The sequence below is a fragment of the Meles meles genome, chromosome 7 (assembly GCF_922984935.1).
Source record: "Meles meles chromosome 7, mMelMel3.1 paternal haplotype, whole genome shotgun sequence".
Taxonomy (NCBI): domain Eukaryota; kingdom Metazoa; phylum Chordata; class Mammalia; order Carnivora; family Mustelidae; genus Meles; species Meles meles.
In genome coordinates, this window is record NC_060072.1 from 132,701,459 (window position 1) to 132,714,250 (window position 12,792).

The window sequence follows — 12,792 nt, forward strand, 5'->3', positions numbered from 1 at the left end:
ATTTTTTTACAAGTGTATCATGTAAAAGTGTGTTTTGTTCTATTCATAAAAATAACGCAAACCTACAAACATCCTTTTTTTCCTCTTTCTTTTCTCCTATTTACTTGTCACAGGGCACTCATTCAAACATCTTAGGGCTTTGTTCCTCTCCCGCCAATATGAGTAACAGTAGCTAACGCTTACTGAGCACTTACTAGGCAGTGGGCACTGTGCTAAGCCCTCTACAAGCATTTAAGCCTCACTTGTGATGGGCATGTTTGTAATCCCCATTTTACAGATGAGGAAAACGAGGCTTAAAGACACATTATGCTCCCAGCAGAGTTGGTAAATTGGGAGATCAGGGATGCCATCCAGAGCCCAAGCTGTCGCACTGGGTTCTCTGCTCAGACAACTAAAAAATCTCTTCTGTCCCCTAGGGCAGAATAGAAAGTCCCTTTCTATTCTATCCCCTTCTTTGTTCCCATTGACTCCAGTTCATTTGCATTCATCCATTAAAGCACTATGATTACCAAATATTGTTTTTAAGACTTATTTACTTAGAGAGAGAACGTGTGCACACGCAAGAGTGGGGGATGGGCAGAGGAAGAGAATCCCTAAGCAGACTCCTTGCTCAGGGAGGAGCCCAACAGGGGGCTTGATTCCTCCACCCAAGAGATCACAAAAACCTGAGCCGAAACCAGGAGCTGGACACCTAACTGACTGAGGCGCCCCAGGACTACCGAGTATTTATTTGCCCTCTATTCCGTGTCAGGCACTATGTTGTCTTCGGCAACATGGCAATCAAAGCGTTTTGGTTCTGCATCCATGCAGTCTGCCGAGCAGTCCATCTCCTTCCAGGAATATCGCAGCTGAGTCTCCTGCTCTCCCTATGCCTGCCACCTCCTGCTTCCCACACTGTCCCCAGTGTGGGAAACATATGACCGTCATCACATCATTGATGTGGCCATTGGTGCACCATCACCCCAGAGGAAAAGTTCAGCTGCTTAGCATGGTGGGCGAGGGCTCCCAGTGACCCGCACCTACCCTCCTTGCCTGAAGCCTCTTACCAGGCATAACTCCATAGTCCAGAAATCCCATGCTATTCGTAATTCTGTCCGTATGCTCTGTTCTCTAATTTATATGTCTTTGATTTCTTCACTTGGAGAAATATTCTCACTTTTGTCCACTTGATAAAATCACACTTCTCCTTCAAAATGCATGTCAAGCCATTCGGTCTTCTATGAGGCTTTTCTTCAGTCTTCAAGCTGGGAACTGTCGTCCTCTATCCTTCCCTCAAACCCTATGCATGCTTCCCCTGTCCTCTGCTTTGTGTATATGGTTCTTGTATGAAAGACTATAAGCTCCTTGAGGCTTTAGAAAAGGGACCTGGGAGTTTTTCTTCCCTGTGTCCATGCCATTAATAGGTATCTGGCACAAAGGGCATGCTTAATAAACAGTCATTAAATGAATGGGGAAATGAGTGAAAGAATTAATCAATGAATTAGATCTTTGCCACAAGAACGCATGAAGAGTTAGACTATCTTCTCTTATACTCAGAAATAAAGAGGTTCAGAAATTTGAGTTCTTAAGCCTAAGATGCTTCAAGTAAACTTTTTAAAGCTGTAATGTTACATGTACTAAAGTGTGATCCCTGAGAAGAAAATGTCTCCGGACATTGATGGAAAATGACGGACTATGGATCAAATGGATCATACCCCATAATGGCTCTCGTCTTCAGATACTACACATAGAAACTGGTAGAATGTTCTTTTTTGTCCTCTAGGTTCAGATGATAGAGTGTTGCATTTCAGACAGTGAGAAAAGAGCTCTGTCAAATCTTTTTTTCCCCCTGATTAGAATAATTTTATCCATGAATAATTACCTTTATTACCTGAATTTCCTTTAACAGTGTAATTAATGTAGTTTTCTGTCCAATTCTTTTCTTATTCTTTTTATCTCTTCCTCACCTTTGGGAGAAATGAAGAGAAGACACTATGCAGCATTAACAAAAATCGGTCTTTTTCTAGGGCATTGCTATGGTACTTCTTTGGCCACACTGATGATTTGATGGTGGTGGCCAGTGACATGGGTCCCCTGGTGTCACTGTATTGGTTCCTCCTGCCCAGCCTTGGGTACTGGACTCCTTCCCTATTACTGCTGTAACAAATGACCACAACATCGTGGCTCAAAGTAATGGAAATCTATTATCGTATGGTATAGGACGTCAGAAGTCTGAACACAGGTCTTACGGGTTGAAATCAAGGTGTTGGCAGAGCTCTTGTCCTTTGGGAGACTTTAAGGGAAAAATCTGTCCTTTCTAGATTTTACCATCCACCCCCATCCCCTGGCTGTGGCCCCTCCCTCCAACTTCAGAGGGTACCACTCCAATCTCTGCGTCTATACGGCTCCGTTCTTGGCTCCAGGCACCCATCTCTCCATCTTAACAAGGACTCTTGCAATTAAATTGGGCTCACCTGATTATCCCCATCTCAAAATTGTTAACTTGTCACATCTGCAAAATCCCTTCCAGGGAAAAGGACACCTTTGCGGGACCATCATTCTGTCTGCCACAGGGCCAAATGAACATTCAGTGTTGATGAGCAGAATAAATGAGTACAGGGGAACAGGAGGACAGGCTCTCCATCTCCCTCCACGCGAAAAAATCACAGTGGCCTCCCTCGATTATTTGAGCGTGGCCTCCTCTTGACCTTGAACAGAAATCTGGGCTCCTGTCTCTAAGGTTTTGTAATAAATTGTTTCTCTCTGGATGTAATCAATTCTAAAAATCCTAAAATGTTCTTACATGGTTAAAATCATTTAAAAATCCAATGAGATTTGAAAAAAAAATCAGTGTTTATAAACTGTACTTCTGATGCATAAACTTTTGGTTTCCACGTCCAGTTAAGAAATTCAGGTGGCCTGGGGCCGCTGGTGGAGCTCCTGCACTCCAAGAATGATGAAGTGAGAAGGCACGCCAGCTGGGCTGTGATGGTCTGCGCCAACGACGAGCTGATGGCTGTTGAATTGTGCAAGCTTGGGTGAGTGGAGCGGCCTCGAGTTTCGGGCTCAGATGAAGGGCAGAAGATGAAGGAGCACACACTTTGGGCCCAAGGAAGGTCAGGCAGAGTCCACACTCCCCCTCGCATGCGGCCGAGCCCTCCAGAGCTGGGACCCATGCAGCGGGTCTTCCCTGGAAAGGGGCAGCCTGGCAGTGGGGGTGGGGGTGTGTGTGTCCCTCTCCATTCTCCCCAACTGGAGGTCTTCCCAGCACGCTTACAAAACCATCTTCACTGTCTCCCTGTCCACCTCTTCACCCTGATCAATCCCTCTCTTTCCCTTCCTCCTGCTATTGCTAACCCGCAATTCCGTGTCACCACTTTTGAAGTGGAAATAAAAGGTGAGCCATGACCGAGTCCCCTTTCTCTCCCTCCTCCACCCAGACCTCTCCGTCAGAATTAGGCATTCACCAGCCTCACCAGGATAGTTTCTCCAGCCGCAGCAGGTGAGCGAGTTGCCTTAGCACATCAGCAAATAGGGTTTTCAGGTTCCACGGATGGGGTCACCCTACTTCTAACCATCTCTGTGTTCGTGGATATTGCCTGGTTAGCTGGAAAACTTGGAGCCCACTACTACTTCCTTTTCAGCTGTTTGAATATGAGTCACTAGGTGGCATATATATTCTCAAAAGGACTGATTTGCCTTCTTAATTCTGTCAGTCTTGCTTTATCTAAAAGGGTGAGATAACGTTAACCTTTCCATTTCAATTCTTCATTCAGGGTCTTGGCCGGGTATATAAATGAGAACTTAATGTTGGATTGCTTGTTTAAAGCAAATAATGCTTTTTTCCCTCTTATTGACAGGGCTTTAGAGATCCTTGAAGAAGTTAATCTATCAGTAAGTCGGAAAAATAAATTCAGTGAGGCAGCTTATAACAAATTGCTCAACAACTACCTGTCTCTGAAATACAGCCTGACTGGCTATTTGTCATCAAGCAACATAATCGGTGATGGATTCTATGACTATGGTCGGGTGAGTGACGGCCCTGATTCGTATTTTGGTATATATGATCATTTCTTCTTTAATCACGATGCCGTTACACCGCAATTTTATAACCACCTTACAGAATATATATTTTTATGGGCAGAAACTTGGGAATCAGAGCTTTATTCTTAACTTTGGCTGTAAGATTTTGCATTTGTGTACAGTTTTAACTAGAATCTGATTACTTGTAGTAGAATCAGCTTGCCGAGGCTACTCTCAAGTTTCAGAGAAGATATAAAAGAAGGAGCATTTTCTGTTCTAATAATTCTAGGGTTCATGAACTGTGTTAGTGATAAGGATAGAAGTATAAGTGTTTCATTTTATTATAATCTAACTGAAATTAACCAGACTGTAATACCAAATTTTAAAATGTAATATAGAAGAACGTTATTTAAACTGCATTTCTATGATTTTAAAACCAATATACAGTGTAATTCAAGGTTAATGTCAAGAGAAATGGGAAGCTAAAAATTAGAATCTTAAGGACTTTTCGGCATTGCTGCTTAAGCCAGCATTTTCCTTTCTTCTGGAAACCAAGAGCAATTAGGAGAATGGAAAAAATTTTCTTAAATATACAAATGCCACTTTTGGCAAAACTAGGAAACAGATATGATCCACAGACTTCATTAAAAAAAAATGTAGGAGTTACTGAAAATTCCTGAGATCAGGCAAAAGGAGTGCAGGACGAGGAATGAAAAGGGGGAAGAAATAAGCCCAGAGAGGGGCAAGGCAGCTATTGGTAGCAGGTCTCAGAAAACACCATACCCACCTCAGCTGAGGGGAGAGCTCAGAAATGCAAAAGCCAAATGCTCTGTCTGCCAGGCAGGTGCAGGACCAGAGACCTGGGATGAGCAAGCCTGGCACCAAAAGCCAGTTTGTACCAGTTCGGTCCAAAAAGGCAGAGGAGACAGGGCCATGAAAGAATCCCATAGCTGACTGTATTTGAAGGAAACACCATCGTGGTAATAGAATTGGAGACATTTTAAAATTCTATTATTTTTAAAGTAATCTTCACTATGTGGGGCTCGAACTCACCACCCCGAGATCAAGAGTCACATGCTCTAACTGACAGAGCCAGCAAGGTGCCCCTGGAGACATTTTTAAGAAGATTTTATTTATTTGTCAGAAAGAGAGAGAGAGCACAAGCAGAGTGAGCAGCAGGTAGAGGGAGAAGCCGACTCCCTGCTCAGCAGAGAGCCCGATGCGGAACTTGATCCCAGGACCCTGGGATCATGACCTGAGCCAAAGGCAGAGGCTTAACAGACACAGCCACCCAGGCATCCTGAGACATTCTGAATAATGAAAAATGGCTAGCCTAAAACTTACTCCTGCTGTTCCTTCTGCTTTCCCTGGCTGCCGCCACCACCCGACCTAACATAACACACACACACAAACACACACAAGCCACTGAGAAATCAGTGCTCCAAGAAAGCCCATCTCATTCAGTGATGTGTAGTTCAAAAAGAACAAGCACACCATTATTAGTACAAAGATGCTCTGAGAAAAATGAGGAAAGGGGCAGAAAAAACAACAAAGAACAACTTCTCAGAAAAACGTTGCCATAAATCAGATAAAACTGTGACAAATGTATTTGTTCATACAGTTTTTAAAAAAAATTTAATGAAACAATATTCTCTATAAAGGAGAACTCTCCGATTCCTTCATTCAGTAAATATTGTTTCTAGTATTAAAGGTTTGAAGATGTCAGTAAATAAAAGACATAGATCTCTACTTTCATGACACCAGTGAGAAGAAACAGACAATAAGCAGTAAACATGACAAAGAGATAAATAACGTTTATCACATGATCAAAATGATCAGAGCTTTGGGGGGGCAGTAGAACAGAGGCAGGATAAGGGGGCTCTATAGTGCTGCGTGGGGACTGGGGTTGATGTTCACCATCACTTTGGAAATTGTGGTCAGGAAGGCAAAAACTAGAAGGTTGAGGGACTTAGCTGTGGGGACGGCTGGGGGAAGAGCTTTCCAAGCAGAAGAATATGCATGCCTGGCATATTTAAGAAACAGCAAGGTCAGCGTAGCTGTAGCTGAGTGACCCAAGAAGCAGACTAGTAAGTACTAAACCGGAGAGGTAGAGCCCAGACCATGTAAGTCTTGTAGACCACAGGAAGGAGTTTCGCCTTTATTCTGAATGGAGCAGGAAAACTTGGCAGAGTTGTGGGCAGAAAAATGACATGCTCTGTCTGATTTTCAAAGGATCTTGTAAAGCACCTTGGATGAGAGAGGGATCTCAGTATAATACAACTGGGGAAAGACCCCAGAAGGTGGTGCGGTCTAACCTACCTCGGCAGGCTGGTAAATTTGCTAATACAGGACCTGGACTAGCCTGTTTTTGCATATCCTCACAACATTGTCAGTCATATGTTTAGAAATTAGTTACTCTCACAGACAAATTCTCTCTTATGTATACATTACATACATCGAAAACTCAACTATTTTCAGGGACCGAACTGATAATGATGGTGCAAAACAGCTGAGAGTATAAAACAATACAGATTATGGGGAACCGGAGGCAAGCTGCCCACAAGTTCAAGTTCCTCTTTCTGACTGTGCCTTTGTGTGTGTGAAATTACATTACTTCAAACAGTCGAGAACATCAGTATTCACTTAAACCAATATAACCCATGCGGATATTACTTTTTTGTCCTTAAATTATTTACAGATTAATCCCGGCACCAAACTTTTGCCTTTGAAGGATCTCTGCTTACAAGAACCCAGTGATCTACGCGCTGTACTTTTAGTTAACAGTAAATCCGACATGTGAGTCTCATGGGGGAGGAGGGGTGCAGGGAAACACATAGGGGTTTTTGTCCATCATCACATGAATATATAAGATTTCCAGGATGATATCCTTTTGCCCCCCTGTATTTGGCATTACCCCGAAAACAAACACCAATCCGTAAACTCATAGCCTGCCATAGTAAAGACCATGAAATCACCATCAACGTGGTTTTTCCTCTGACCCCCTTTTGCCACTCAATTCCAGATGTATTTCTGTAGTCAGTGCTTCTTACCCTGCTGGTAACACGAAGTAATTGAAGAAAGTGTAAGTAGATAGGAGCAAACCAAAACGAATTATGTTTACAGGGCTCCACAACTGTCTGCAGGACTCTAACTCCGGCCCAGAAGTTTTCTGTGTTGTTTTTTTAAAATATAAAGTAAATAGTAAAGCTAAAAATTAAAGCTTCAAAATGCTTCCTTAAAATGTTCGTGTGTACCTATATATCTGTCATGATTTATTTTATGTGATGTATTTTATAAAAATATTTCCAGTTCCAGTTCTTGAACAGTAATCTTTTTGTCCTACCTTCTCCTCTCCTTTATGCTTTCATTCTGTCACTGTTAAAAGTCAGCTCCAATTATGATTTTTCTGGGGGAAAAAAAATCTGTTTTGTAGGACAAATCCAGTATTGAAAAATAAAGTATTTTAACTTGTCTATAATTTCAAAAATTCTAGTTCTCCTCCTCTATCTATGGAAGATAAGTCATCAGATATTGGTTATGGACGGAGTATTTCTTCCTCATCTTCTTTAAGAAGAGCAAGCAAAGAAAAGACAAAGTAAGAAAATGGTATCTTTTCTGTACTCAAATAATTCTCCCCTCAGTCTGGGAGTAAGAACAAATTTAGAGTTTAGATTTGGGCCAGTTCATTCTTTTCATTCTTCTGGTATGATCATTTCATAATTGCCTTTTTAAATTGCTGTGGAAAAGATCTCTGGGACAAGTAGGCTTTGGGTGCCTGTGCTGGGAACTTCCAGTGAGCCCTGGAGCACAGGACATAGGAGCTGTGAGCTGGCTTTGTTTGATTATCTGTTGCTGGAGTCTTGCCTGGTGCTCAGCCTCACGAAGGGAAAGGGTGCTCGGGCATGTCATGGCAAAGAAACACATCTTCCAAATGACGAAATGCCCAGCAAATGTAATGTTTTATTATTTTTCATGATGGAAATCAATGATGAGTTTTATCTTGTCCTAAGAACAAATAGTTCTCATTTTAGTGCCGGATTTGGATCCCCTACGGAAGACAGATCAGAACCGACTTCTGGACGAAATACGGCTCTTAGCAAAATCGCCATTAAAGAGAAAGGGTCAAGGTAGGAAATGTGGGACTGTCTTCTTTTCCAAATGATAATCCTGGGAGGTTTTGATTCCCCACCGAAGCTGGTGAACTGAAGGGGTGGCCTTTAAAATAGGAAGCTTTTCTTGTGGAATCAGGATGTTGCATGAGGCAAGACTCATGAAATGTAATTAAAAAGTAACTTCGTTTTTGTCTCTTGGAATCTCTTGGAATTTTTGTCTCTTTGAATCTCCCACCCAGAGGGAATTTCTTCTCCTACCTCTGGGTGAAAACTTGGGTCTGTTTGATCAATTGTACCGTCCTACAGACACGTGCATTTGAAAACAGCAACAGCAGTCTCTAGCCAGTCATTTAAAAGTCCAACCCTCTGTCGTGATCAACGTAAAATGACCCTCTGCCCTCCCGGAGTGCAGTCCCCTCTCTCTCTACCTTGTACTTCCATCACCCCCCCCCCCCAAGCCCCCCACCCCACCCCGCATCCTGCTCACCCAGAGAAACCTCTGACCCTTCAGGAGGCAGGGAGAGGGAGGAAAGGGAAATAGGACCCAGTTCTGCCTTGATGGAACAATTAGAATGTGGTTTCGTGCTTTTTAGGCCTGGCATGTTTCAAACATGCTTTCTGTATGTTTACGTATTTTTAAACCTATTATTTCTCTAATGAGCACTTTCCTGGATTCCTCAAAAACCCACTTGGACCTCTCGCCACACTCCGTGACCCTTTAATTATTGTTGACTTAAGCCCTTCACAACCACTGTGGTATTGGAGGCCGTTGGCACGCATTTCGAGCATCCGCTTTCTAAACTGAGACCGCCCTCTAAGGTCTCCCGAGGTCCGGGCAGTGGTTTGCTCTCCTCAGACCTCAGAGCTGTTTCTTGTCTATTTCTGACCTCATTCTCTATTGTCAGTATCCTTTGCTTCTTATCTGCTGCTCTTGTTCCAGGACTGATACTTTCTGCCCTTCCCTCCCCTCCCTTCCCTTCCTCCTTCCTCCTTCCTGCCTCTCCCCTCCCTTCCTTATCCTGCCCCCCCCCCCCCACCTTCCTGTCTTTCCTTTCCTCCCTGGGCTTCTCTGTGCTTCATTCTACTTGCATGGAGACCTCCTTGAGGACAAGACCATGTTCTGACTTGAGTGATTTCTCTTTCCATCCCTAGTGCGTAGCCCAGGGCTTGGTGGGCATACAGAAGCATTCATGTTTCTTCCAGAGGATAGAAATCTGAACGTCTGCAGGAAAAGAGTATTTCTGACAAGGTCCACCGTGATAAACCGTGTGTCTTGAGCAAGTAGTTTACCTTCTCTTTGCCTGAGCCCACTCCTCAGTACAATAACATAGGGTGTTCTGAGGCTTAAATAAATTAGCACGCAGAAAGCATATAGAGCAGTGCCTGGCACAGAGGATACACTGAGCGAATGTCAGTACGGTTGTATGAGACAGTTGCAGGGAGCCCAAGTCCACTCAGCCCTTGCAGAGATGCGGAGGAGACTCCAGAGTCCGATGCGGGAAATGCAGCCATGCCCTCAAGGATGGGAGCTGGGAGGAAGTCAATAGAGTCTCTGTCTCTCTCCCTCTCTTTTTCTCTCTCCACATGCATGGCATCTTCTTTACAGATGCTTTGTTATCCTCCTTGACTTTCTTTTGGTTACTGCCTCACCCGTAACCGTAGTTTTTATGTGACTTTGGTTTGCCATGGGGACAGATCTGGCTCCAATTCCAAGCAAACTTTCAGTTCTAAAGCCCAACAACTATCCAGTGCATATTTGTCAGAGAGACCATCTTCCCTTCATAGGCCACACAAAGTATGGGCTGACTTTGAGGCAGGTGTCTCCCTTTGGTCTACCCAGCCATGGCCCTGGGGAAGAGCTGGCCTTCTGCCCTCTTGCTAAGGGAAGGGTAGGCACTTTTCTGATGGGAGACCATTGCATGTATATTGTACTTAACACCATCAGTCAAAGTGTACTTTTCCCTCTGGTGCCTCTGATAGTGTATCAGCTTTAATCTTTGATGATTCTGCCATTCTTGGCTGAATATCATCTTGTTTTTCTTATAGCTTAGTCTGGTTCTTAATCCTAAATCTTTTGGGAGAGAACAGGACAGTCCTACTGGGTTGAAAGTTATTTTGTGTACTTGTAAATATCAAAATGTTGATCTTCAGGGAGGCAGAAAAAGAAAGAGGGGGAAACAAATAATGAGAGACAAGATCTTAACTATAGAGAACAAACTAGGGATTGATGGAGGGAGATGAGTGGGGGATGGGCCAGATCGGTGATTAGGGTTGAGGAGGGCACTTGTGATGATGAGACCTGCGTGTACTGAACTCTACTTCTGAAACCAATATTGAACTCTATGTCAACTAACTAGAATTTAAATGAATTTTTAAAAGTGCTGATCTTCAGATAGCCATGGGTTCTTAATTACAATATTTGATAGTTTGATTTTTCTGTACTACTCACATCTTTATCTCATCTGATCCTACCTTCTTGTTTGATGGATAAGTCCACTCCTTTCTGGCCTTTTTTGCTATATCCTCATCTACCCATCCAACTACCTTATATATACTGACATGCTCCAGGATGCTTCCTTTACTCTCACTCTCCATGGTTTTAACTTCTGCCGACATGTATATACCCCTCTCCTGAGTCTAGCCTTCTCTCTCCTGCTGCCCTGTAAACAATGTGTTCCGGATGAAACTCATTGTTCCCACAACTGCCAAACGTCCTCCTCTCTTCCCTAGGTTGGTGAATGTTACCATCTTCCCATACAGATGCTCAAGCCCAGGAATCATCTTAAAGTCCTTCTTCTCCTTCCCCCTCCTACACTGACTCTCAGTCCCATGCCTTCAATGTCTCTTAGGTCACGGTTTCCCTCCATTTTCACCTTTACGTTCCCAGTTTAGGCCTTTGTATTTATTACATCTCAGGCCACTACCCTCCTTTTTGTAAGATTCTTCTGCCTTTTGTGTAGCCCTCCACAAACCCATCCTCTGTGCTACCCCCCTGGATTACCTTCCCTGAAATGAAAGGCTGATGATGTTACTCTGCCTAAAGCAATGATCCCTGTCATCCTCCAGATGAAGTCCAAACAGCCACCATGGCGCCCCTTCTGATTGTCTTACATGTCTCCTGTGCATGGCAAATTCTGACTCTTTATATATTTTGTTTTTGTAAGGCCTTCCGTGGTCACCCCAAGTTAGGTATTCTCTTTGTGTTACTCCTTCATGAATTCAAATAGTCTTATATATAACCTGAACCTCTCACTGTTGATCTATTTGTCTTTCTTACTCAGCAATGGACAACTTGAGACCTGGGACCAGGCCTTTTTCATTTTTATAGTCGTAGAGCCTAGAATAATATCATGAACACCAGGGACAGTCAAGAAATATTTATAGATTAAATATTCATAAATTATTTCAAATATTGAATGCTTGTTGTCGAAGGGAATAGAGGTTTGACTCCCTCCCAATAAGCCCCGGGAGAATAAGTAAACAAATGAAGATAATTATTTCTTCTCACACCATTTCCATTCTTCTCCTGCCCCTGAATCTTCTCCCCACTTGAAGATAAACCCTGATGTACTCCCAACATTCAAACAGATTGTTAGCATGAAGGAGAACACACATTTTACGTTCAGATAAAACTGGTCCTTTGTTTTCTTATCTCTAAAACAGAAAAGATCCTTGCCTCGTAGAGGTGCTGTATAGTAAGTGAAATATGTTTGCCCAGTGCCTAAACCATTGCCTGGCATACTTAAGTGATCAGTGTATGTCCAGACCTTTACCCCCTCCTTATTCCTGGGTCCACTGGGGAGATAGGTAGGTCATAATCTTGTTGCCCTGTTATCTGTCTTTTGGTCAACCCTTCTTGTCTTGTGACTATTAGTCCTTTGGATCATGGAGATGGAGTAAAACATTTTAACTCTATTCATCTGAGAATGTTTAATGTTACCATGAAGTTACTGAGAGATACTGACAAAGAATGATGAGCCATCTAGGACCACAAAGCGGCTAACTTCTTGAAAGGAAGAGGAGAGAAGGGATGGGAAGCAAGCAAATCAATTATGTGGGTGGGGTAGCCTAATATGGATAAGGAAGGAATGATTTTTCTCTTTCTCCTCATGAATATCATCACCATATACTACGTAAATTAAAATCTGGAAACAACATGGTCTCACTGGGTGACCAGCAACCAAATTATTTTTGCATGTGAAGGTTTCAGTAGTGCTGTTCTTCCTGGGAAAACACTCATGGGAGAGGTGATTAGTTTCCTCTTTATCCTTGATACTTTCCTAGGCTTCACCGGAGCCAACGAATCTAATATGCCCTCTGAAGCTTTTCTTTATGAAGACCATTCTCCTTACAATAAACATTTACTATACCTATCTGTAAATGTCTTATAAGTTCTATCTGTACTGTATTTTTTTATTCAGACCAATTTTCATAAATATTTAAGTTGACTGTGTGTGAGTTTATTATACACACTTAAAAGTTTATTGCTTTCCTGTCTCTATTTTGTTTGCTTCCGTTTTGTTTATCTCTGGAGTCTTTTAGAAATTTACCACATGTACTTAAACATTTCTGCTGTTCAGTCTTGATCTTCATCATCGTGACTTCCTAAAACATTTTTATTTTTAAAATAATTTCCCTCAAGCCCTTCTTTTTAACCTTAGCTTAGCCATTTTTTCCT

The 12,792-nt window shown here is 42.7% G+C and overlaps 1 protein-coding gene across 6 annotated transcripts in view; it reads left to right on the forward strand.

Annotated features, from left to right (window-relative positions):
• Positions 1–12,792, forward strand: part of ARMC3 (armadillo repeat containing 3) — an 87,175-nt gene that overhangs the window by 57,690 nt on the left and 16,693 nt on the right. For 5 of the 6 annotated variants that reach the window (XM_046010740.1, XM_046010743.1, XM_046010744.1 and 2 more), the window contains 5 exons: positions 2,881–3,017; positions 3,840–4,008; positions 6,701–6,798; positions 7,496–7,597; positions 8,022–8,129. In XM_046010740.1, coding sequence (XP_045866696.1) covers positions 2,881–3,017; positions 3,840–4,008; positions 6,701–6,798; positions 7,496–7,597; positions 8,022–8,129 — 614 coding nt within the window. The remainder of the gene's footprint in view (positions 1–2,880; positions 3,018–3,839; positions 4,009–6,700; positions 6,799–7,495; positions 7,598–8,021; positions 8,130–12,792) is intronic. The other variant, XM_046010741.1, reaches the window with a different exon arrangement.